At 48.7% G+C, this 25,385-nt stretch overlaps 1 protein-coding gene across 1 annotated transcript; it reads left to right on the forward strand.

The window, feature by feature from the left end:
• Positions 1-864: 864 nt before the first annotated feature.
• Positions 865-24,964, forward strand: FNDC7 (fibronectin type III domain containing 7). Its single transcript, XM_070396720.1, has 13 exons — positions 865-963; positions 1,471-1,489; positions 7,236-7,490; positions 8,290-8,550; positions 9,741-9,998; positions 13,003-13,257; positions 14,725-14,982; positions 15,755-16,009; positions 17,365-17,619; positions 19,063-19,323; positions 21,480-21,509; positions 23,826-23,893; positions 23,981-24,964. Exons 1-12 carry the CDS (start codon positions 901-903, stop codon positions 23,855-23,857), a joined length of 2,202 nt encoding a protein of 733 aa, XP_070252821.1. The 5' UTR covers positions 865-900; the 3' UTR covers positions 23,858-23,893; positions 23,981-24,964.
• The last annotated feature ends 421 nt before the right edge of the window (positions 24,965-25,385 follow it).

Genomic DNA, 25,385 nt, shown 5'->3' on the forward strand with positions numbered 1-25,385 from the left:
GGTGGAACTGGGGATGGATGAACTTGCTCCGCTCATTAAGGACCTCCCGCCGTCTTTCCCAGCTCAGGGACACGCTCCCGCCTTTTCATCTTTATTTATTTTTTGAGATATAAGTGACATGCCACACGGCGTAAGTCTGAGGTGCACACCGTGTTGGTTTGACACATTTACAAATTACAATGTGATGACTACAGTCGCATTCGCTAAACACCTCCACATCCCCGCATTTCCATTTCGGTGTGGAGACTGGTTAGGATCTAGCCTCTTCCCTTTGAGGCGTGTAAAGCAGTATCATGGGTGAACTCCCTGGGTTGGATCTCAGGACTTAGTCATCTGCCCCTTGTAAGTTCGTACCCCTCGGCAATACCTCCCTGTGCCCCGGCCCAGCCCACTGCCCTATTGTCTCCCATAGTGAAGTTTGGCAGCAAATTGCCTTGGACAGCAGGCTGATCACTTCCTACAGAGACAAGAACAATAACCCAGGTGAAAAGGGATAAATAAAACCGGCCAGGAGCCCCACATTGAAAAGGATCATCCCGCTATCTCAACAATTTTCTGCGCAGCTTTGTAACATTTTCATGTAGAGACAAATGTTTTTTAAAAAAGAAAAGGAGAGCGGTCTCCGTGTTACCTTCAAACCCAGGTCACAGGAGCTTTTCGGCTGGCTTGGCCTGGCTTTCTTCAACTCTCTCTTTTTTTCAGGCTTTGCAGTACCTGTCCCTGCCGGTCTCCAGGCCCCCGGTTACAGGTCAGCTCCACGCCGAAGGGGAGGAGCTACTACTGGCCAGGTTCTGTTCCCAGCCTCAGGGCCCCACATCCCAGGGACCTACAGTACCTCCTGGGGACCAAAGAGGACCCCATCTCTCCGTCGTGTGCCCTGTGAGTGCCGTGTCCAACACCATGGGTGGCGGGCCCAAGAAAGGTTTGGCTTTGATTGGATTCAGTCTTCTCTGCCTTAAAATGGTGAGTTGATCATTCTGACCTTCCTGCAACTATTTGGGGGTGTGTGTGGGGGGGGGCATTCATTACCTGTCTCTTTTAGGGCCCAGGGGGTGAGGAGGAAGAAATCGAAATACCCTTGAACCATACTAAGATTGTGTATGTTTGTGTATTTGAAATGTGATGCCATTTACTAGGGAAAGAAAACAAAATTATCATTGTATTTTAAGAACAAAGATTTCTGAAAAATCTGTCAGTAGCGACTGACTTAGTTCAATAGGCGGATTCAGGGAGAAAAATGAAATAGTAACGTGACCCACCTCCAGCCTCTAAGTGCTATTTAGGATTGCTTTGTGGTGGGTTTGAGTGTGCGGAAATGACTTGTGCAAATGAACACTCCGTCTGGAGCGAAAGATTGCTCACGGCATGTGTAAAATGTGATGAATTTATTACCCCTTTGATTGATGTTTTTACATTTCCCCAAATGGCGTTTTTCTTTATGATTCTAATTTTCCAAACTTTCCTTTTCAGGTTGCTTCAGCAAAAACAGGTACAGTTTTCTAAAATGCGAGCTCCCCCTTCCCATGTTTGATTTGAATTTTCGTTGTGCATTCTTGGCTACCCTGAACTCTAAAGGCTCTCCCAGAAAAAAGTATTCAACGTTTTCTGAACATTCACACTGTGAGCGGAGCTGGTAAGACAAATATACGGATCAAACTTAAAAAATAAGTCCTCCCCCTAGCTAGTTTGGCTCAGTGGATGGAGCATTGGCCTTCAGACTGAAGGGTCCCGGGTTCGATTCCTGTCAAGGGCACATGCCCAGGTTGTGGGCTCGATCCCCAGTAGGGGGCGTGCAGGAGGCAGCTGATCAATGATTATCTCTCATCAATGATGTTTCTATCACTCTCCATTCCTCTCTGAAATCAATAAAAATATATTTAAAAAAAAGATAAGTCCTCAAAAAAAATACAAAAGAACAAAGATAAGTCCTCTTAAGATGTTCTTATTGAGTACTAAGTGTTATAGAGCAGTGGTTCTCAACCTTCCTAATGCCGCGACCCTTTAATACAGTTCCTCATGTTGTGGTGACCCCCAATTTCATTTTTACAAATTGAACATAATTAAAGCATAGTGATTAATCACAAAAACAACATGTAATTATATATGTGTTTTCCGATGGTCTTAGACGACCCCTGTGAAAGGGTCGTTCAACCCCCAAAGGGGTCGCGACCCACAGGTTGAGAACCGCTGTTATAGAGTCATGTAGTTATGGGTTTTCTCAAACAGAGGTAGCCATCAGTAAAATATTACAAAACCATCATTTCAGTCCAAGAAACAAAATTTCAGTCATAAATAGTGAGGAGTCTAATTTATATAACTTCTTATTTGTCTTCTGAGGAATTAGAGCAGAAAACTAGAAATGTTTTTTAATTAAAATCTTAAGATTCTCCACTTTTTTTCCACTTTAATAAAAAATATTTTACACTTCTAATATTGCATCCTTAAAATATAGACAATGGCACCTTGGAGCTGGAAAAAGGCTTTAAAAAAAACCCCACTATTTTATTACTTTTTTAAAAAAAATAAATGACTGAAGGCACGGATAATTTCCCTAAAGGCCTCTCTTAGCTCATACATTCTAGAAACCTAAGTCCCCAGAATGGAAATGTATATTCAGTGGGATTTAGATGATCTGGAGGGATCTTATAACATCTATTATATCACCAGTAAAGTCTCACATCAATTCAACATAAGAATAATTTTATCTTATTATTTTAAAAAATATGTTTTTATTGATTTTTAGAGAACAAGGAAAGGAGAGAGATAGAAAGATAGAAACATAGATGAGAGAGAACCATCGATCAGCCGCCAGACTACAACCCAGGCATATGCCACGATCAGGAATTGATCCGGTGACCCCCTGGTTCATGGGTCAACACTCAACCACTGAGCCACACCGGCCGGGCAAGAACAATTTTATTATTTTATTATAACCCAGTAAAGGAAGTATAAATAAGGCAGTTTCAAATTTGATATTAGACATATGGCTGAGCCATAAAATGCATGCATCTACCATAGATTTTTAAAAATCATTTTATGCTTGATTCTTATTCACTCATTCTTGAGAAACTTTCTGAATCGATCAGAAAGTTATGAGAAGGACTGTCTAGCTAGCCACATACAGAGTGATTGTGTTATAATTGCTTTGAGTGGACAAAACGTAGCGCTGCTGTCTCTTGGAGGCCCCAGGACACACTCACGGAGCCTGGAAGGAGGCCCTTTTTAGAGTCCCTCACTGTTGGGGGGTCGGCTGAGATCCGATGGTGGCTGGCGTCCATTGACTCGCCCTGGCTGTTTCACAGATGGGCGTGTGTTGGCGACTGTGCAGGAGGTTTCCATTCGGATGTGTGTCTTCTGATGCTCCTCGGGCCCTGGCGTCAGCTGTTTGTGATCTGTGTCTGGGCGCCGGGGCCATGCAGCTCATTTAGACCCTGAGCTGGGAGAATGCACAGATGCTGAGCATCCGGGGTCTCGCTTCTGACTCGGGAATGGCTGACAAACGCTTTCTCTCCCATCAACGCACCAGTGGGCCCGACACAGAGAGACAGAGGGAAGGGCTGCTGGTGTGTGGAACCTGCCCCCCCCCCCCCCCCCCCCCCCGCCCAGGCTGCTCTTCTCCTCAGGGGACAGGACAGAGGTGTTGATCTTTTGTTGCTGTGCCTGTTCAGATCCTGCCCTACAACCAAGTGAAAAATGGGCACAACAGGCAACCTGTCTCTCCAAGGGTCTGTGCCGGCCCCAGACTCCCCAGAATCTCGCCTTCCCTGACACCCCTGCACGGCACTGCCATGCCGACTGGCTTTCCCAAAGCAGAACTTGCCCACCCTGTTACACACACACTCACACACACACACACACACACACACACGCACACACATGCACACACATGCACGCACACACAAGCCCTTCCTACCTTACAAAGTCCCCTTACATACACCCTTTCCCTTCATCTTTAGAGCAGTCACGAGAGGTAGGTATTTAAATATGTAGGTATTATTAACATTCCACATTCTCCAGGGAGAAAACGGAGACTAGAAGAGGTGAAATGACTCGTACTTGTCCACAAGCAAAAGTAAATGGCTCAGCCCTGGACGGCGTGCCCAGTGGTTAGAGCGTTGGCCCGAGCACCGAAGGGTCTCACATTCCAGTCCCTGTCAAGGGCATGGACCTGGGTTGTGGTTCACTCCCCACCCCTGGTCAGGATGCGTGCAGGAGGCAAGCAGTCGATGTGTCTTTCTCACATCGATGTTTCTCTCTCTCTCCCATCCCCTCCCCTTCCTGCCTTCCACTCTCTCTCTCTGAAAACCAGCGGAGGAAATATCCTCACGTGAGGATTTAAAGAAAAAAAGTAAAAAGCTCAAACCCAGAGTTCCCAAATCCAAACCTCTGCTGTTTCCTGCCACCCGGCCCTGAGCTCCTCCGGCTGAAACCGGCTTCACGTGGGACTCCTGGGCAGTGCGCCTCCCCCAGCCCAGTTCAGCAAGCTTTGTGGAGGCTTCAGGCCCCTTGACAGGCTAGTTGTTTATATTCCTCTCCGCCCTCTCGCCATGACTCTCAGGCCTCCTGTGTCTGAGTGGCTAACTTGGTTGCCATTTTCCCAGGAAGTTATTCCATCCCAATGAGCAAGATTGGCTGACGTAGGAGATAAACTATGGGGACAAAGGAAACAGAAGGAGCTGAGAGACACCACAAATGCAGAGGAAAGATAGCAGATTACACAGGACCAACAGCTCGGGGAGCAGGAAAGGGATTCGGGTGTGGGAGGGATGAAACGGTGAGACCCTCTTCCAAGTCTCAGAGCGCAGGTGGGGGAGGGGAGCGGGTGGGAAGAGATCAACCAAAGACCTTGTATGCATATATGCATAACCCATGGGCACAGACTATAGGGTGGTGAGGGCCTGGGCAGGGGGTGGAGGTGGGCTAGAAGGGGTCAATGAGGGAAAAGGGGGCATATGTAATACTTCCAACAATAAAGATTTAAAAACCCCTGGCTGGTTTGGCTCGGTGGATAGAGCATCAGCCTGTGGACTGAAGGGTCCCAGGTTTGATTCTGGCCAAGGGCACATGCCTGGGTTGTGGGCTCGATCCCCAGTAGACAACGTGCAGGAGGCAGCCAATCCATGGTTCTCCCTCATTATTGATGTTTCTATCTCTCTCCCCCTTTCCCTTCCTCTCTGAAATCAATAAAAATGTATTTAAAAGAAAGAAAGAAAGAAAGAAAGAAAGAAAGAAAGAAAGAAAGAAAAAGAAAGAAAGAAAGAAAGAAAGAAAGAAAGAAAGAAAGAAAGAAAGAAAGAAAGAAAGAAAGAAAGAAAGAGAAAGAGGAAGTCCCTGCTGGGACTTTCTATGCTGCAGGGGAGGCGGGCGGGGTTGGGGTGGGGGTGGGGATGGGGGTAGAGGGAAGAAACGGAGACATGGCGCTTCCTGCAGAGGCAGCTTCTGCTGGCAAATGGCTGGGATGGGCAGGCAACTCCCCCCTCCCCCCTCCAAACCCCACCCCGGAGCCTAAAGAACCATCATCCTTTTCTACCGATGGCAGAGGGGACAGTCCTGGGTGACGTTCAAGGAATGCCTGGCCCACGCACAGTGCGGACTTTGTTCATCCTTGCAGCATGGCTGTTTCTGAGACGCTGCCAAGGCCAGCTCTCCGGGCTATTAGTGCAGAAAGAGAGGGTGTCTGTGCCATGCACATGGGGCTTGGCAGGTGGGGGCTGCCGGGGGAGGGGGTGACACTGGCAAGTCACCCATTGGGTCTGTGCCTACTCTTCCTCCTCTGTGCGCTATAGTTACGTTCTGCCTTTTCGTTTGGAGTTTGGCATGTGGTGATTTTACCCAGCAAATATTTGCTCCACGTTACACGGAAAAGGCCAGGCACCTGTTTCAAACCAGCTATTTTTATTTGACCTTTTCTTCCACTTGGGTCAACATCCGGGGCATTTTTGTGCCTGTGGGGTTTTTGCAAAAGTAGCAAATCTGATGACCATGCTGTGCCTCCAACCCCATGCTGTAAGTCTAGGAACGCCTTGTATGAGCTTGTGACATGAACAGGCATAGCTCCCCGGCAACCCATGGCCAGGCCTAGGGGAGGAGGGGCCAGAGCAACTCGAGGCAGATATTTTGATAGAGAAAGGGTGAACAAAGTTGATTTTTATTTTATATAAAACAATCTGAAAATGGTCCCATTCTAATAATATGAAAGAAATACAGTGGCGTGGTTATACAACAAAACTCAATTCTCCCTGCTTCCTCTATTAGATTATATGCATGAATGGAGACTCCGCCACGGCAAGGTGGGGAGGGAGGTGGACTCTTGCTGCCCTCAGTGGAGAGTAGTCATGGGGCTGGGGGTGGAGATAGTGGCAAAGCAGGCTGGGAAATTACCAGGATGCCGAACTAGAGTAGAATCTTCTGGAATAAAGCCCCTCAAAGACCCTCTCCCTCCTCTCAGAGATCTTTCATCATTCCCTACTCTTATTTCACTCTTAAAAATACAGAAAGTGCAAATTATCCCAGAGGCAAGTGGGGAAAACCTCTTTGAAATCTCATTCCTGAATGGAAGGTTTGAGCTTTCTGACTCTCTTCTGGAAAGTAGCTTTCCCTTTCTTTTTCTCTGTTTCTTCTTCTTTTTTTTTTTTTTTTAAATATATTTTATTGATTTTTTACAGAGAGGAAGGAAGAGAGATAGAGAGTTAGAAACATCGATGAGAGAGAAACATCGATCAGCTGCCTCCTGCACATCTCCCACTGGGGATGTGCCCGCAACCCAGGTACATGCCCTTGACCGGAATCGAACCTGGGACCCTCCAGTCCGCAGGCTGACGCTCTATCCACTGAGCAAAACCGGTTTCGGCTGTTTCTTCTTTTTTTAAAAAAAATATTTTTATTGCTTTCAGAGAGGCAGGGAGAGGAAGAGAGAGAGATAGAAACATTAATGATGAGAGAGAATCATTGATCGGCTGCCTCTTGCATGCCTCACACTGAGGATCGAGCCGGAAACCTGGGCATGTGCCCTTGACCAGGAATTGAACCGTGACCTCCTGGTTCATAGGTTGACGCTCAACCACTGAGCCACGCGGGCCGGGCTGTTTCTTCTTCTTCTTTTTAATCTGGAAAGTCAGGGCAGAGTCTGTGCCTGAAGGATGATGCAAAAATGGTGTAGTTTGCCAAGTAAAATGATGAAGGAAGTCATTCTTATAGGTGTCCTAGCTAATGGTCAACTTCAAAATCTCTTTCAGCTCCTGAAACACCCACTATTGACCAGGCATACTCAAAAATCAGCAACAGTATCACCGTGGAATGGGCTACCGTGCCAGGCGCTACCAGCTACCTCCTCACTGCCAAAGATGGGGACACCGTCATTGAAACCACGGTGGCCAATTCCCCGGGCACTGTGACGGGCCTGAAGGCAGCCACCTTGTACCAAATCACCGTCAGCTCCATCAGTGCCGCTGGGCGGAGCCAGGCGTCACCTCCAACGCAGGCAAAGACAGGTAGCTGGACGCCCAGCCTCCTCCGAGCCATCGCTCGTGACCTGGACCAGTTACACTGACGCAGCCATGGCACGATGCGGTTCTGTGTTGCATGAGTGCCTGTGATTCAGGGCCCAGAAGTCAAAGCCACCAATGACGTCCTTTGGAAATGTGGTTACCTGTGGAGAAGGTGGCATTTAAACTCCAGATGCTTTGGGAAATAAGCATTCCTGGGCATCTTTAAAAGCATCCCTGCTTGTGAATCTCTGAAAAAGGGATTTCTATTTTTAACCCGTTTTCCATCAAGACCGGGCAGAACAAAGGGCACGAAAGAGAAGGGCGGCGGCTGCCTTACTCGGAATAAAAGCGTCTGTGGAGTTTGTCATCAGCATAACTTAAATAGATTCGATAAAGTTTCGCCCAGGCGTATTTCTGACAGGTTGTTGGGGTAGTAAAATGGAATGAACCACTATTTACCCCACGGACTTAGGTGATGATTACAGGGCTGTCTTATTTAATTTCTCACCATCCTCCAGCTTAAAGTAATGCCTAATATTAGAATTTCTCTGTTCCCCATTCCTGGGATGAACTATTTGTAATGAACACACATTTAAATAGCAATTCTTGTGTTTTTATTTAAATGGCAATTCTTTTTTTTTTAATAGCAATTCTTCATGAAACTCTGCCTTGAATCTTTTTTTGCAAAGCAAATCATTATTTCCTAACATGGCTAACCCACCTCAGACTACTTCCTCCTAAATCAGAATTATTCCTCCACCAAACCTTTGTAATGCAAACACACGCGTTTTTGCCTTTGTAGTGCTGGCCGCACCGGTTCTAGAAGTGAGCTCTCCAAGTTCAGACTCTATCCTCGTGCAGTGGGAAGCCGTCTATATGGCCACCGGGTTCTCTGTGTCCATCATGCGAGCCAATGGTTTGGGTAGGATATGGAAGGAGAATACCACAAACACCACCTTGACATTCACCAGTTTAGACGCCGGGACTCTTTACACCATCAAGGCCTATGCGTGGAATGCCAACGGGACCCCTGGGGATGACTCCACCTGCAACCAGAGAACCAGTAAGGCTTCCCCCACTCGCTCGCCTCAAGCTCCTTTGTGGTTAAGGAGAGGGGCTGTGCCTGGGAGCCATCCAGCGCTGTGTTGAGTGATGAGCACAGAGCAGCTGGCAGCAGCTATCCGAATGTATGATGTTTATTTATAGTTCCCTGCCTGTCCCCCCTGGGCATTTTAAATGCTTACTGCATGAACGAAGAAATGCTCATTTCAGAGCAGATGTAACTAGTTAGGATGACGTCATGGCGTGGGCCCTAATCCAGTATGACTCATGTCCTTATAAAAAGAGGGAAATTTGGACCCAGACATACATAAGCAGGGAGAATGCCATATGAACCCCAGGGCCACTGTCTGCAAGCCAAGGAGAAAGGCCTGGAAGGCAGGCAGCCTTTGTCGCAGCCCCTGCCAACACCTTCATTTCAGACTTCTAGTGGCCAGGACTGCGAGACAATACATCTCTGTTGTTTAAGCCACTTTTTATTTATTTTTTAAAATATATATATTTTATTGATTTTTTTTTTAGGGAGAGAGAGATAGAAACATCAATGATGAGAGAGAATCATTGATTGGCTGCCTCTTGCACCCTGCTACTGGGGATCGAGCCCGCAACCGAGGCATGTGCCCTTGGTTGGAATCAAACCTGGGACCCTTCAGTCTGCAGGCCGACGCTCTATCCATTGAGCCAAACCAGCTAGGGCTTTAAGCCACTTTTTAAAAAATATATATTTTTATTGATTTCCAATAGGAAGGAGGGGGAGAGAGAGAGAAATATCAATGATGAGAAAGAATCATTGATCAGCCGCCTCCTGCACGCTCCACACTGGGGATTGAGCCTGAAACCTGGGCCTGTGCCCTGACTGGGAATCGAACTGGGACCTCCTGGTTCATAGATCAATGCTCAACCACTGAGCCACGCTGGCTGGCTGTTTAAGCCACTTGGTTACAACAGTCCCAGCAAAGTCAGGCTAAATCCAAAGTCTCTAAAACTTAAAGCACGGGGACATGAACAAAGAGAAAGGCTTTGGGAGACCAGTCCCCCCCTAGCACATGGCTCTCCCTGCTCCCCAGCCTGGTGTAGATGCACCTCCTGCCACTCTCTGGCCCCCCACCCTCCTATCTGAGCACTTGTTAGGCCAAATCTCACTCGGGTTCTTGCGGCTACTGCCGAAATCTAAACTGTTTCTCCAAAATGCAGGTCCCCGGGCTCCCGCCGACATTCAAGTCTCTTTTGACAGCGGGGCTCTGGCCGCGTCGGTTTCCTGGGCCCCCACGGAAGGAGCCTCCAACTACACGGCGCTGGCTCGGAGCGACTCCTCCCAGCTGAGCTGCAGCACGGCCTCCAGCGGCTGCACCATCTCCTCCCTCCGCTGCGGGACCGAGTACCTGATCTCCGTGTCGGCCAGCAATGATGCCGGGCCCAGCAGGTCGGCTTCGGCGGGGACCCTGAAAACCAGTACGTAACCGCCCTGGCCGGTTGGGCTCAGTAGTTAGAGCGTCGGCCCACAGACCAAAGCGTCTCGGGTTCGATTCCGGTCAAGGGCATGTACCTGGGTTGCAGGCCCTATCCTGGTCCAGGTTGGGGCATGTGCAGGAGGCAACCAATCAATGTGTCTTTTTCACATCAATGTTTCTCTCTCTCTCTCTCTCTCTCTCTCTCTCTCTCTCTTTCTCTCCTCCCTCCCTCTCTTCCACTCTCTCTAAAAATCAATGGAAAAATATCCTTGGGTGAGGATTAACAAAAAAAACCACAAAAAACCGATAGGTAACCAAGAGTGAGGTCACCTTGGGTCTGGCGAGCAAACGTGACCACCATGCCGACACAGGTGAAGTGAACGGGAGAGCCTGGTCCGAAGGAAAGCCTTGCGTTGGACGTGCCGATGCGGTTGAGTAACGTGGACAGGGAAGCCAGACACTGGGCATTAGGAGAAGCGCGTCTTTGAAAAGAGGAGGCCCGGCTCCGAGCCCAGATCTTCCCTTGCTTGGTTCCTTTCCCACCTATCAGGCCGCACGGTTCCTAAGACCCAGGGTGAGTCGTGCTCAGTTCGTACCGTGCAGCACAGATAACGGCCTCTTCCTGGCATCGCCTTTCACAGACTCGGGCCTGGGGGTGCTCTTTTTTAAGATAAAGAAGGGCTGTCCGTCGTTCTGGATAGGCGTCTAGCTATCTTCCCATCTCCATTCTTATCCAAGACGTCAGGCATACAGATGCAGAGGTTTGCTCCTCTGCTGAGAAATAGCTACGTGTCTGGTGAAGACCTACGATGTCCCAGGCATTCTAAGTGCATCATTTTATTTAATTCTCAATGAGGCAGGTTCTGTGATCTCCTTTTTAGATAAGAAAATGGAAGCTCGGAGACGTTAAATAATTTTTCCAAGGGCTCAGTGATGGAACACCAGTTTGCCTGATTTGACTTCTCTAAGCCAAAGGAAATGACCTAACTGCAAGAATGTCCACTTTACCCCAAATGCAGAATTATGTCATTCTAAATGTAAAAGGGTTTTTTTGGAGGGGGGAGAGGGTAAGAGATCAACCAAAGGACTTGTATGCATGCATATAAGCGTAACCAATGGACACAGACACTGGGGAGGTGGTATGGGCATGTGCTGGGGGGTGGGAGTGGCCAGGGAGAGGTCAATAGGGGAAAAAGGAGACATATGTACTACTATATGTAATACTTTAAACAATAAAAGAATTAAAAGAAAAAGAGGTTTTTGAGCAGGGAGGAAGAGAGCCGCCACAGAGCTGGCACACACTTCAGATCATAAATAAATAAAATAATAATTAAATTACGTTAAATCAAATCATAACTATGTTAAAGTTGCTGATCATAAGCTGGTGACTTGGCTTCTCTTTGAACAGCTCCAATTCAATGTGGTTGGCACATTGGAAACGATTAGGAGAAGCTGGGAGAGGGAGAGACCGGAAATACACTTTCACTTTTCTTTTGCCCCAAATGACTAAGGCCAAGGGAAAGGGAGAGGCCCCCGCTGTATGTCCTCTAGGCCTTGGAGAAAACAGAGTTGTTCCTTTGGCCACATACATGCGAACCTACAGGAAAGGTGATCTGGCAGACGTATCCAGGGGACGGGCACTGTTCAGAAAGGAATGCCCACAAATGCCACCAGGAACCACTGGCAGAGTCTACAGTATCAGCCAGCACGCAGGGGGCATTGTTGCAAACAAACAAGTTAAGGGCAAGATTCTCGCCAAGAGAATAAAGGTATGTATTGAGCACATTAAACACGCGAAGAGCCGAGATAGCTTCCTGAAAGGTGTACAGGAAAATGATCAGAAAAAGAAGGAAGCCAAAGGGAAAGGCTCCTGGGTTTCACGGAAGCGCCAGCCTCCTCCTGCCAGAGAAACTCTGCGGGAACCAATGGAAAGGGGCCTGAGCTGCTGGAACCCCTCCCTGGGAATTCATGGCATGATGAGTGGGAAATAATAATAATCATAAGAGACCTCTGTCCTGATAAAAATGTTTCTCTTAATTAAGTAGAAGTGTGGTGTCCCCTCCCCCCCAAAAAATATTTAAATAAAATTTTGTGTCCTAAAAAAGAAAAATGAAAGAAAAGAAAGAAATACACTTTGCAAAGCCCTGCAGTTCTGAGGTAGTCATCTAATGCCCGTGAGAACCAGCCAGTGTTTTCCATCCTGGCTGCACGGTAACAGCATCGTAGAGCTTTCGTAAAGTCCAGAACCCAGGCCCCACTGAAGACCTGTGAAGTCGAGTTGCTGGGAATGGAGACTGGATCTGAGTAGTTTGTAAAAGCTCTCCAGTCGGTTCTAACATGCTCCAGGGTAAAGTGCCATTGACACAGCCCCCCCACACTCATCAGTCCAGGAGGCACCACCGTAGTTTGTATGCAACACTACATGATCATGGAACGGCCTTGACTTACCAATAAGAGAACTATATTTAGAAAGTTCTACGTGTTTCCTGAGGCTGAGAATTGTATAGTATATTTTGGGAGGATTTCTATTAGAGATGACTAAAGTTGATGCCTGGTCAGGGCACATGCCCAGGATTTTGGGCTCTATCCCCAGTAGAGGGCATGCAGGAGGCAGTTGATCAATGATTCTCTCTCATCATTGATGTTTCTCTCTCTCTCTCCCTCTCCCATCCTCTCTCTGAAATCAATTAAAAGTATTTTTAAAAAACAAAATTTTGAAAGCTTAGAGCTTGAAAGAATGAACTTCGGTTGAATTCATTCCTTCGGGGGACTTCATTCTGTGCTGATCCTGGCATTAACGCAGAAACAACATTGAACAATCCGTGACTGTTTCCAACACAGTCTAGCATGTACGGGGCGAGATAAATTTCCGGGCACGTGAGAATGTCTGGTTGGCTCGCACACGCTGTGTGATGTATTCCTTGTTCACAGCATCCGGGAGCTGGGACAATTGCAAAGACACAAAGTAAACCTCTCACAACTGTTTATCGTTCATCATTTCCTAGTTGCTTGTGCACCTGGAAGAGTGACGATCCAAGAAGACCCCCCTGGCCACCTGTCTGTGTCTTGGTCCAACGTGGACCTGGGTGATTACTACGTGGCCTTTGTGAAGAGTGACGACGGCTTGGAAGTTCACTGCAACACATCCCTCCCCCGGTGCGACTTCCCCTCTGAGTGTGGCTTCACTTACTTCATCAGCGTTTTTGCCTATAACAAGGCGGGGCAGAGTCCTTTGGGCGATGTGTTCAATTACACCACAGGTAAGTCGCCCCTGACGCTTGTAAAGGGGGATCCGAGTCCACTACACGGAGCAGTAACATGGATCGCCTGTTACATAGCCCCGCTGGGGGGGCTACTCTAGGGCCGAGAAGGGAAAATGGATCTCTCCTTTCACATTCTTTCCGGGCTAGGAAGTTTTGGCTCCCTGGACCAAAGCTTAACCAGAATGCAAGGGTTTGGAGTGAAAAAGGGGAAAGAATGTAGTTGTCCAACCCCGCTCTGAAAAATGGACCCCTCCGCCCAGGTGTTCAGCTCTTGCGGGAGGTGTCCAAGGGGGTGCAATCCGTATGCCTCAGGAGTTCACTCCTTCCCCCAAACCAGGAAACAGATGCGAAGATGCTACCTGGTGCGGAGGGCTTTGCAGAGGGACGCCTGGGTTCAGGCCCTAAGTTGAGCACCAACTTATTTGTAAACCTGGGACAACGATGTCTACCTTGCTGGTTCCTCTGTATCCCCCACTGCCAAATGGGACGAATAATAAATAACAGGAAGATGAATATGAAAAGGTCTTTGCATGTGACAAGGCACAATGCAAGCATTTTTATTAGCATCGTTATTACTGTCACTAATTAACCTCCTCCACTAGGCTTGGATCTCCTATGGAGCAGGGATGATGTTCTATTTATCTCTTCATCCTCAATGCTTGTCATAGTGTGGTTGGCTCGATATGGGAGACGCTCAATTTTTGAAGGATGAATGGAGTGAGTGACTTAAAACCAGTCAACGATATTTGCAGATAAGAATACTACAATATCCATTATGTAGAAAGCAATGCTAGCTGGATTGTAGTACATGTTGCCAGGGTGAGGGGATCAAGTCATCGCTGCCTTGGAATTTGGAGAAAGAGGTCCCCAGAGTGCGGGAGCGTCTTCCAGAGGGAGTGACCTTGAACTGGATCTTTAAGGACAGGTGGCAGGCGGGAGGGGCAAGAGCATTCCAGAGACACTCCAAGCTGAGTTAGACACCGGTCAGAATTTGTCCGTGAGTTAGTGTAGGGTCTCTTCTAAAACCTGCTCACAGGGTGCTGCCGCCTGCCCTCCTCCGCCCCCAGCTTTATCCTTTTCAGAGCCTGGAAAGGCCGATCGGATGGAGCAGTTGGACAGAGACTGGTTTGTCGGACAGAGGAGGGGAATGGCATTCCAGCAGAGGGCTCGGTGGTCTTGGAGGCACAGGGAAATGAGAGCCCGTGTGTGGTGGGGCGTCGAGGAGCCTGGGAGGCAGGGGGCCCAGGGAGGTGCAGCTGAACAGCAGACTGGGTACAGCTCATAATGAACTTGACTGTCAGGCTTAGAGGGTTCATCCTCCGTGTAGCAGGTCTTCGGCCCCGTTCGGAGCTGGAAGGTCTAGGAGGGTCTTGCAATAATTGAGGGCAGTGACAGCATCCTGCACGGGGAGGCCAGGGCCTGCTCCTGTGCTGCCCTCCACCCCCTCTCCGTGTCTGCTCCCAGCTCCCTGTTGTCCTAGCGACATTAACCCCGTGCTGGTGTCCAGCGACCGAGTGGAGATGGTCTGGTCTCCCGTCCGGGGTGCCGAACTTTATGAGACCAGGGCTGCCGACGGGGTCAACGTGGTGGAGTGCCACGACACGGCCCCCGCGTGTACCCTCTCTGCCCTGGAGTGCGACACCAAGTACAACATCACAGTGTATTCCTTCAGCGAGGCCCGGGGCAGCAATACCTCCTGTGCTTCCCGACTCATCACCACCGGTATGATCCGCTTCGCTTCCACTCGCTGACCCCACCCGCCCCAGCTGTGTGCCCCAGGGTGGGCCTGCAGCAAGAACCACAGGCATGCAAATGCCCACTCCCGCTCCTGTGGGACCACTGGGGCTCGTCTTACTAAGGGGAGGCTGAGAGAGGGTGGAAGAGGGGAATTGGGGGAAAAGAAAACGAAAGAGGAGACCCTGGGGATGGTGGAAGGTTTTGCCTGTCAGCCATTCACTTGCCCTGCCTTTGGGGTCCTGCCTGTATTCCCACCATGAAGGTTCAGACCATACATTTTTGTCTCAATTACTTTTTTTAAACTAGGCTTTTATCGATGACAGAGAGGAAGTGAGAGGGAGAGAGAGATAGAAACATCATCGATCAGCTGCCTCCTGCACGCCCCCTGCTGGGGATCAAGCCCACAACCTGGGCATGACAGGGAATCGAACCCTGACCTCCTGGCTCATGGGTCAACGCTCAACCACTGAGCCACACCAGCCAAGCTCAATTACTTTTGCTTTTGGAGTCCAAAACGTAGCATTTCCCAGTTAGTCGGATGCTCTAGGAACCCCAAACCATCTGTCCATGGCGCCAGGGTTTCCACACAAAGACTAGGAATGTGGCCCTCACGCGGGGGAGGGGAGGGGAGGGGAGGGGGGGGCTGGAAGGGACACTGATCTCATTGGGGGGAGAAAGTCGGTTTTAGAGCAAATGGCACAGGGGAGGGGATGTTTTTGACTCTCATTGTTTCAGCGAATAACCTGAACTCTCTCAGCTCCTTGCAGTCCTGAAATACAAAGCATTTCGAAGGATGCCTTCTCCGCGATCCACGTGCACTGGAGTTCCCATAACCAGGGTGCCACCTACACCGTGACGGCGCGGGGAGAGGAGGGGCTGTATCGGTGCAGCAGCTCGGGCCAGGCCTGTGCCCTGGGCGGCCTGCCCTGCGGCTCCCTGTTCTCCGTCACCGCGATGGCCGAGACGCAGGCGGGCCGGAGCCTGCCCAGCTACAGTGTCCCGCTGGAGACAGGTACGTGGCCGCCAGCAGCCTGCACCCGGCTTCCGGGGGGGTCCTGAGGAACTGTTTGAAGACAGGAACTATTTCACTTGATCTACCCGACGTGGGATAGAGACACATGAAACTCAGAGGCCTTTCCAAGAGCCCCAGTCTTGCCCTGGCTGGGTAGCTCAGTGGGTTGGAGCTTCGTCCCAATATGCCAAGGTTGTGGGTTCAATCCCCGTCAGGGCCCAGACAGGAATCAATCAGTGAATGCATAGATAAGTGGATCAACAAGCTCATATCTCTTTCTCTCTCTCTCTCTCTCTCTCTCTCTCTCTAATTAATTAAAAAAGCCCCAGTTTTATAAAGCTTTCACCATTTGAACACAGGCTCTATAAAAGCATCAGAGACTCTAATACACTCATGCATTGACATCAAAGGGGGATACGTTGACTACAAGAACATTTATTTGAAGTCCTATTCCCCCGTGACACAATCTACCAAAACAACTAACACGTGACCGAATGAGCTGGGTTATTTACCTCTTTGGCTCAGCCCTTTTGCGTCTTTGTCTAAAGAATCCTTTCCGAGATTGCGTTTCCTAACATGTGAAGGTGGGGAATGGCTTCCTTGAGTGGTTGTGAATATTAATTAATTCTGCAAAGCTCTCCACATGGTACCTGGTGCACAGTACTAGTAAGAGCTGGATGAGAGGAAGCTGTTATTGCTTGTTAGTGTGTGTGAGCAAAATTTAGCAAGTTACTTAAAGCCTTGGGCTTTATTTTCTCTTATATACAACGACCGATGGCACTTTGGATTATAAAAAGTTGAAACGTAAAAAGCTGTGGAATAGAGACAATGCCAAGTACACAGGGACGTTTCCAGACATTTCTATATTCTATATAATGGGTCCCTAAAAAATTGAGACTTGGCTGTGGTATTCTTAGGTTGTTAGGAATATTTCAAGCTTTTATATCCGTTATAGCCTATGAAATGCATGATAAATGAAAAATACATTTAATTACAAATGCTCTGCAATGTTATATTGGGAGGAGGGGTGTAGGCAGCTGTTGCTGTGAAATTTGCAACTGGAATTGTTAAAGCTGGGGGACAACGAAGCGTTTTCTTACTCTGAAAAAAATGGGGGGCACCTCGTCTTACCCACAGCCGGTTAATGCATCGTGTTCTTGGGGAAAGCACCCAATATATATTCGATTGATGTTAAATGATGCGTCAGAGGACATGAGATTTTGCTTGACAAAAGGAAATTTTCATGACATGAAGGTTTGAGGAATGTAGGCTATTGAACAAAACACAGGCCGAACACCATTCTTGGTCATTTTTCACAAATAATGACCGTTCTATTCTCTTTTTCCTCATGTAAGTGCCCTGCTGTCCAGCCGGCCTGACGGTGACTCAGGTCACCCAATCAGTGGTCAACGTGAGCTGGACTGTTGGGACCGGGGCCCTCACCTACGTGACCGTCCTGGCGTCCCGCACTGGACAGTCTCAGTGTCGCACCCATCAAAACCACTGCCTCCTGGGATGCATCACATGTGGCGTCAATTACACAGTGGCCTTAAAAGCGATCAGCGCCACCGGGCTGACTGCAGACTGCGCCTACCAACGCTACGCCTCTAGTAAGTGGATCCTCAACCCACTCTACAGCATCCATAAGGGCCTCGGCTATTCATCTTAAGTCCAGGCGTAAGGCCTTCCTTCTCACATAGAAAGATGCCGTTTCTCCTGGGAAAGAGCTCCATGATCAGCTAATGGTATCTGCCGCAGGGCCTGGACAGGAGAGTTGAAATATGATTTTGCCAGCCCAGGGGTCGGAGAACAAGTCTGCAGCTAGGAGTCTAATGACATGGCTTCGTATAAGCTGTGCTGCCTTATCTTCCCTGGTTCTGTTTCCGCATTGGGAAGAGGAATGAGAATAATCAGAACAAGAAAGCATATATAACGTGCTACAAATACGTAAGGTGGTTTATACCGTCTTCTGGCCCGTTTTTTTTCCTTAGATTTGCTGCCTAAGTTCTCACCCTGATATCTACTTCTGGGAATATGGCCCTTTGCTTAGCTTCACACTTCTATCCCCAAAAATATTTTTTAAAGAATAAATCCAGCCCAGCCAGCGTGGCTCAGTGGTTGAGCATCAACCTATGAACCAAGAAGTCACCGTTTGATTCCCCGTCAGGGCATATGCCTGGGTTGCGGACTCGATCCCCAGTGGGGGGGCGTGCAGGAGGCAGCTGATCAATGATTCTCTCACATCATTGATGTTTCTATCTCTCTCTCCCTCTCCCATCCTCTGAAATCAATAAAAATATTTTTTTAAAAAGAAGAAGAAATCCAATGAGCCTGATGATCTATAACTGCATTTTTCTTATTATTATACAACAACATCTTTATTTCAGTTACCGAGGAATCCACCCTTTGGTGCCCTGCTTGACACCCGATGTGTGATCTGCTCAAGGCATTTGGAAAAGAGAAAAAAAGTGCCTCGTTGGCTAGCCCGGGTGAAGTGTGACCCACAGAGCTGGTCACAGAGCTGGTCACCTGCCTGTGGTGTGAGCGACTGCTCCTCTGGCATCGCTGCGTTCAGCACAATAGGTCTTTTCAGTTAGAGCTGACGGCAGCCAATGACATTTAAATCCAATCCCACGAAAAGCATCTGAAACTGGGGCAGTAGGAAGGCTCTTAACAAGAAGCCTGTGCCTTTGCTTCATAACTTTTGACTCATCTACACCACGTATTGGCCAGAGGTGACTTTTGGACTCACCATCGCGCCCTCTTAAAAATCCACGCCCCTGGTGACGGAAAAAAGAAAAGAAAAAAATACACACACATGGATTTCTCCCCTTTTCTTTTTTACAGTTTAGTGCATTTACTTAACTTGTTTTTACACATAGATTTCTAACCACGTGGCCCACTGTGGGAAGAACTGAGTACCTCTTCAAATCTTGCTCTCAGCACATACCCCTTAGCATAAGTTACTGGTATTGTTTCCCCATCACAATAAAGGCCACGTTTGTGCGATGGGGGAATAAGCGATTTGTGTGTGTTTCTTTGTTGTCCTTCAGGTGCCTGCTGCCCGCTGGGGGTGAAGCTGTACAGGCTGGGCCCTAACGGCATCCGGGTCGACTGGCGAGCCGCCAGGGGCTCCGCCAACTACAGCACTGACCTCTATGGCTCCAAAGGCATTTTCACCTGCTCCCCAAGCGCCGGCCTCAGTTTCTGTGACGTCACGGAGATACCCTGCGGGGATGTGTATACCGTGATGGTCTCACCGGTGGCTGAGACAGGACTGAAGCTCACCTTCTGTCCAAAAAAAATATACTCAGGTAGAGCAAGTTATGAGTCTACTTAAAACGAACCCGCCACACAATCTGTGAATGGAGACTCAGGGCCACTCACACTTACCTGTGGGAAAGAAGGTCAAAGAGGGGACAATGCCCTGGCCGGTGTGGCTCAGTTGGTTGAGCATCAACCCATGAACCAGGAGGTCACGGTTCGATTCCCCAGTCAGGGCACCTACCCGGGTTTCGGGCTCGTTCCCCAGTGCGGGGCATGCAGGAGGCAGCTGATTGATGTTTCTCTCTCTCTCTCTCTCTCTCTCTCTCTCTCTTACTCTCTCTCTCTCTCTCTTCCTTCCACTCTCTGTAAAATACATTTAAAAACATAATTAAAAAGAGGGTGTGACATTTCCACGTCCTGCAGGCAGATTCTGGCACCTGGGGACGCCCAGCTTCTTGGGAATTGTGATGTCTCATTATTGTTTGATCTGGAGACGCTCCATCTCCCCTCCTCTCTCCTTCAGGAAAAGGACCGGATGTTCGCTGCTTAAATAGTAGAGGCGATTTTTAAATGAGTTTCTGCTTTCAGATTTTTTTTAACACAGTCTTAAGAGAGAGCAATAGACACCCTGGAACGTTGGACATGAAGACACTTTAACTTTTACTTGTACAGATGCAGTCTGGTGACTGAGGAAGAGTTGGGGGATCAGAAAAAAACGAATTCATAAATCCTAAGCTGGGCTTGGCAGGATGTGATCACAATCAGAACAGTTCCCCGCCCTGTGTTCCAGCCCCTCCCTCCCGCTGCCGTGCCCAGGCGTACTCATATATCTTTCATAAACTTCTAAATAAAAGAAAAGAGATGAGGCAGCCTTCGAACACAGGAAGAGGAGTCAACATTGGCTCAGAGATCTTCACTGAGAAGCGGAATCTGAAAGGTCCAATTCCGTGGAGGTGACAGGAAGGTTCGGGAGGGCTCCGGGGATGGAGCCCAGCCAGTCCCTCTGCGGGGGTGTCCCCTGTCCTTGGCTGTCATGCTCCGATTCCCTATTTTTTCATTATCTTGTCCACAGGACGTGCTGGCCCAAAGCACATCCCTCCGGGAAGTGACAGGATTAGTTTGCTGGGGTGGGGATGCGCTCTGAGGAAATAGAGCTTCCAGCTCATAACAGGATTTCATTATCTCTGCAGAGTGTTTTACAGCCTGTCAAGCGTTTTATTTTTTTGTTAATCCTCACCGGAGGGTATTTTTCCATTAATTTTTGAGAGAGTGAGAGGGTGAGGGAGAGTCAGACAGAGAGAGCCAGGGATGTGAGAAGACACATCGATGGCTGCCTCCTAGACATGCCCCGACCGGGGCTGGGACCGAGCCTGCAACTGAGGTACGTGCCCTTGACCAGAACTGAAGCCGGGACCCTTCAGTCCTCTGCCTGATGCTCTCTCCACTGAGCCAAACTGGCTAGGGCTCTACCAAGTGTTTTAAAATGTATCGAGTGTTTTCACATTCAATATCTCACTGAATGCTCTTTCCCTGGTAAAAACCATGCCTGGGGGACAGTTTTTGGTGGTGTTTTTAGAGTTTTTTGTGTTGTTTTTTTCCTTCTTCAGTGATGATGATGCGTTACTCTGATAATTAGGACAATATTATAAATGATAATAATGACTAATAGTTATTGACTATATGTTGCAATTACTATAAGTGTTTAGATGTATTAATTGATTTTTATAATAACCCTATGAAGTTGGCATTCTTCTTACCCCTTATAGGTAAACTGAGGCACAGGGTAGTGAAGTGACTTGTCCAAGGTCAGATTGCTAGTAGTTATCTCCTTCTCCCGTCACCCAAATTGGTTCTCATTTGTTCTTTTTAAAAAATATATATTTTTATTGATTTCAGAGAGGAAGGGAGAGGGAGAGAGAGATAGAAACATCAATGATAAGAATCATCGATCAGCTGCCTCCTATACGCCCCCCCCCCCCCCCCCCCCTCCGCACTGGGGATCTAGCCCACAACCCAGGCGTGTGCCTAGACCAGGAATTGAATCGTGACCTCCTGGTTCACAAGTCGATGTTCAACCACTGAGCCACGCCCACTGGGCTCCCATTCATTCTTTGGTTTACTTTCCCTTTATTCTTTCTTAAGTTGTATCACCTTAAACATATCAATAAGTGTATTTGAAATGCTGTGTTTTTATTTATTGCAGTCACCTGCTCTGGAAGTACACTTGGAATGGGTAAGTCATTTTTCTCGTGGATGAAACGGAAGGGGACTTCCTTGTTGCATTTTAGGGCGACAATGAAGTCAGGATCAAAGCTGACTCTTCAATTAATCAGGGAGACAAATGCTAGGGTGTCTGCTTCCGGTTTGCATGGGTGGATATGCCCAGGGGAGGAAAAGGGGTGCTGAGAGGTAGACTGGGGTCAAGATAACGCTCACTGCCTCCTTGGATGTGCTCTGGGCTGACCCCGTCGAGGCTATTCTGGGCGCCCCATGGAGGCTGCCGTTGGGCCAGGCCTCGGAGATGACCACCCTGAGCCGTGTGTGTCAACCCAGTCAGTGGCATGTGCTGCTTCAGGAGAAATGCTTGCCATGCTCTTTTAGGGGCGGCTTGGTTTGGGGCCTTGGGACCCCTGTCCCCAAGGAGTAATATAAACCCAGACCGCAGACAGGACTTGCGTGCACGTACACATATGCCCAGTTGGACATGGCTGACTTCAGAGCATGTGAGTGGAAATGAGGCCTTCCCACCAGCAAGTCCCACCTGCCTGCCCCCAGTCTGGGCCAGCTTCCCATCCGACACCCGTCCACGGGAGGGATCAGGGCTGAGTCTCTCCCCATCACCTGTTCTCTGCTTCCGCTCCCAGCCCAGTGCTCCTCTGAGCTCAGCAGGACACCCGTGGGTCTGAAACAAGCCCAATCCCTATGAATGTTTAAAGGGTTTCTGTTTCCAGTGGCTGCAAGGAAACAGGCCTAACTTATTAAAAACCAACTGTGAAAAACTTCTAAATTATTAAAAAACGACTTTTAAAGAACTCCCAAGGTACGAATGACCTAGTCTTCAGGCAAATGTATATGGGCCTAGGTCTGCATTCTTGGAAACTATTTCCATTATTACACTTTGTGTTGTTGTTGTTAATCCTCACTTGAGGATTTTTCCATTGTTTTTTTTTTTTTAAAGAAAATGGAAGGGAGGGAAGAGGGGAGAGAGAGACAGAGAGAAAGCGAGAGACAGACATACACACACACACATTGATGTGAGAGAGAAACATTGATCGGTTGCCTCCCATACATGCCCCTGACCGGTACTGGAACTTGCAAACTAGGTCTGTGCCCTGACCTGGGATTGAAACTGCAGCCTTTTGGTGGATGGGATGATGCTCCAACCAATTGAGCCACCAGGCCAGGGCTCAACAGCATAATTGCATTTTTTTTAAAAAGACAGAGCTGGGTTCAAATCCTGCCCCTATCACTTGCCCTTAGGCAAGTTGCTTCAGTGCTCTCTCAGCCTAGGTTTCCTCACCTGAAAACTGGAATAAATCATCACCGTATAAGATGTTGTGAGGATGAAATGAGATGTAAATAGTTGGACGTAAGACCCATAGCAAGTACTGAACAAATGGTAGTTACGATTAACTCAGGGCCCGCTTAAGCTCCTATCACACTCCGTTATGTGTCATTTAACGTGCGACTTCTAAGGTATTTGCATTTTGACTGTGGTCCTCACGATACCTTTGTCGGTTCTCCAACCGTGGCCCCAGGGCCAACAGCATGAGCAGCATCTGGGACCTTCTTAAAGGTGCGATTTCCAGGTTCCACCATAGACCCACTGAACCGGAGTTTCTGAGAGTGGGGCCCAGCGAGCTCTGTGTTAAGGAGCCTGCCGAGTGGCTCTAAGGCACGCTCAGGTGTGAGAACCAAGGTCTAATTCAAGGAGGCTGCTCTGATGCTGGAAATGTGATGCGGGTGGGAGGAGAGGCAGACTATCCATTCGAGGTGACAGGCTTTAACCCGAGGTAGACTGCAGGCCGTGCCTACCATCACTCTGTGCCTCTTGTCGTCTTCCGCGCCCCGCTGTTTCAGTGTGTCCTACACATTCCAGGGAACTCTGGGGGGGGGGGGGGGGGGGGGAGACACACGTTTCCTCTTCACAACTCCCTGGGCAATTGGTTTACGCGTTCTCTACACAATGTTCTCCCTGAACCATTGAAATTGTGGAGCTCCCTGAGCACAGAGCAGGTGGCCTGGAGTGGAGAGGAAGGTTCTTCCCTCTGGGTTTGCAGTCTGAGCTCAGAGAAGCTCTTCTCTGGGAGCGAGCATTTCAGGAAGCAGGACCCAGACCCCCTGGTTGGTTACACTCCGGCTAGTGGGTTTCTTCTTTTCCCTTTGAACAGTTCAGACTCTTAATTGCCGGTTCCTCCTCCCTGTGAAATAGCGGTTCAGATCAAAACACTAATCTAACTCTCAGAGACGTTTGAGGACTTTTTAATGTAAGAAAATGTCTGCCTATGTCATGCACCGTGTGGCTTCTCCCCTCCCTTGTCGCTCTCAGTGATTTACAGAGGGAAGAGAAATGCAGAGTGACCGAGCGAGGCGCAATGACAACGGAGGCTTGACCTAGTGAGTAATTGGAATCGACATGGTGTGATTCAAAGGCAAAGTGTTTTGTCTTTGTCTTTCAAAGTTCTCCCCTCTTATGTTTTGCAGGGTTGTCTCAAACGTTAGTGTGACTAGAGACGGACAAGCTCCATTAGCCTACACAATGCATCTAGCACAGGACTAGCTCTTTAGAAGAACAACTCTGACTCCGGAAGGCGAGGTCAGGATCCCGGCCGGTGTGGCTCAGTGGTTGAGCGTCAACCTACGAACCAGGAGGTTACGGTTCCATTCCCTGTCAGGGCACATGCCCGGGTTGCAGGCTCCATCCCCAGTAGGGGGCGGGCAGAGGCGGCTGATCAATGATTCTCTCTCATCATTGATGTTTCTCTCTCTCTCCCTTCCTCTTTGAAATCAATATATTTAAAAAAAAATAAAAGAAAAGATGTGCTGCGGAGAAGACCTGGGAGAGATATAGACCCAGCAAGTCCTCCGGAAGGCTGCCAGCATGAGCCGTGCCCTGGGCAAGCCCTGGACACATGAAAGGTCTGCTTAGGAGATTCTTTCTGAGATTTCACATCCAGACACGCCACGGCCTCAGCCCATCTGTTTCATCGACACCAGCCCTGGCCATGTAGCCCTTTAACCATTCAAGGGCTGAGAAGGTTCACTCCCAGAGAAGGCGACATCAGGCCACATACAGAGACTCCGCTCATCCCTAAGCAAACCACCCGGACTTCGGGACTTCGGGCCGGCAGCACTGCCAGGCCCACCTGTCCTGCCCAGCGGCTTGCAGGGCGGGCCACGCCACAGCGTCGGGCTGTGGGACCTCTGCTGGAGCGCCTGGGAGAGCGGGGTTGTTGGCCAGTTGCTGGAAGGATCGCAGCCATGCTTGTGCGTGTGCAAACCCTTTGGATGGAGAGACAGCCGGGGCAGGGCCTCACACTGTGGCAGACTGACATACGTGTACCTTTTGGGGGAAGGACCATCAATCTTGTTGGCTGTATCCCCCTCTCACACTGTAACCGTTTTTTCCATCTCTGGAGAGGAAAGGCAATGATTATATGTAATATAAAGCTGTTATACCTAGAAAAATGTATGTTCTTCGAATGCCAGTAGCCTTCATTTAAAATAGTACTATAGTAACACACACACAACTAAAGTGGCCACACAGAGAAGAGGGCTGGGTTTAGTTCACGTTTGTTCCAGTGAATGAACGGGACTGGGACAGGTGCGTCCACGTCACTTGGGGAACTCATTAGTTAACACACATTCCCGGGGACCAGGTTTGGGGACCTTAAAAGACTTGCCTTCGCCAGCTCTTCTTTGAAGCAAATTTCAGTGGTGGGAGGCTGAGAAGTGTTCAAAAATAACTGAGGCTTAGCATAAATTGACTCCATTTTTTGTGTTGTTTTTAACAATGCCATATGCTGGGCTTGAACCCATATTATGGCTGATTCTATATTTCATTTTCAACTCTAAAAAGCAAAAACTGCAGATTATCTTACAGACTGCT

Source organism: Myotis yumanensis, unplaced genomic scaffold, assembly GCF_028538775.1.
Source record: "Myotis yumanensis isolate MYYU_CA2020_CCGP unplaced genomic scaffold, mMyoYum1.0.hap1 SCAF_17, whole genome shotgun sequence".
In the NCBI taxonomy this organism is placed as follows: domain Eukaryota; kingdom Metazoa; phylum Chordata; class Mammalia; order Chiroptera; family Vespertilionidae; genus Myotis; species Myotis yumanensis.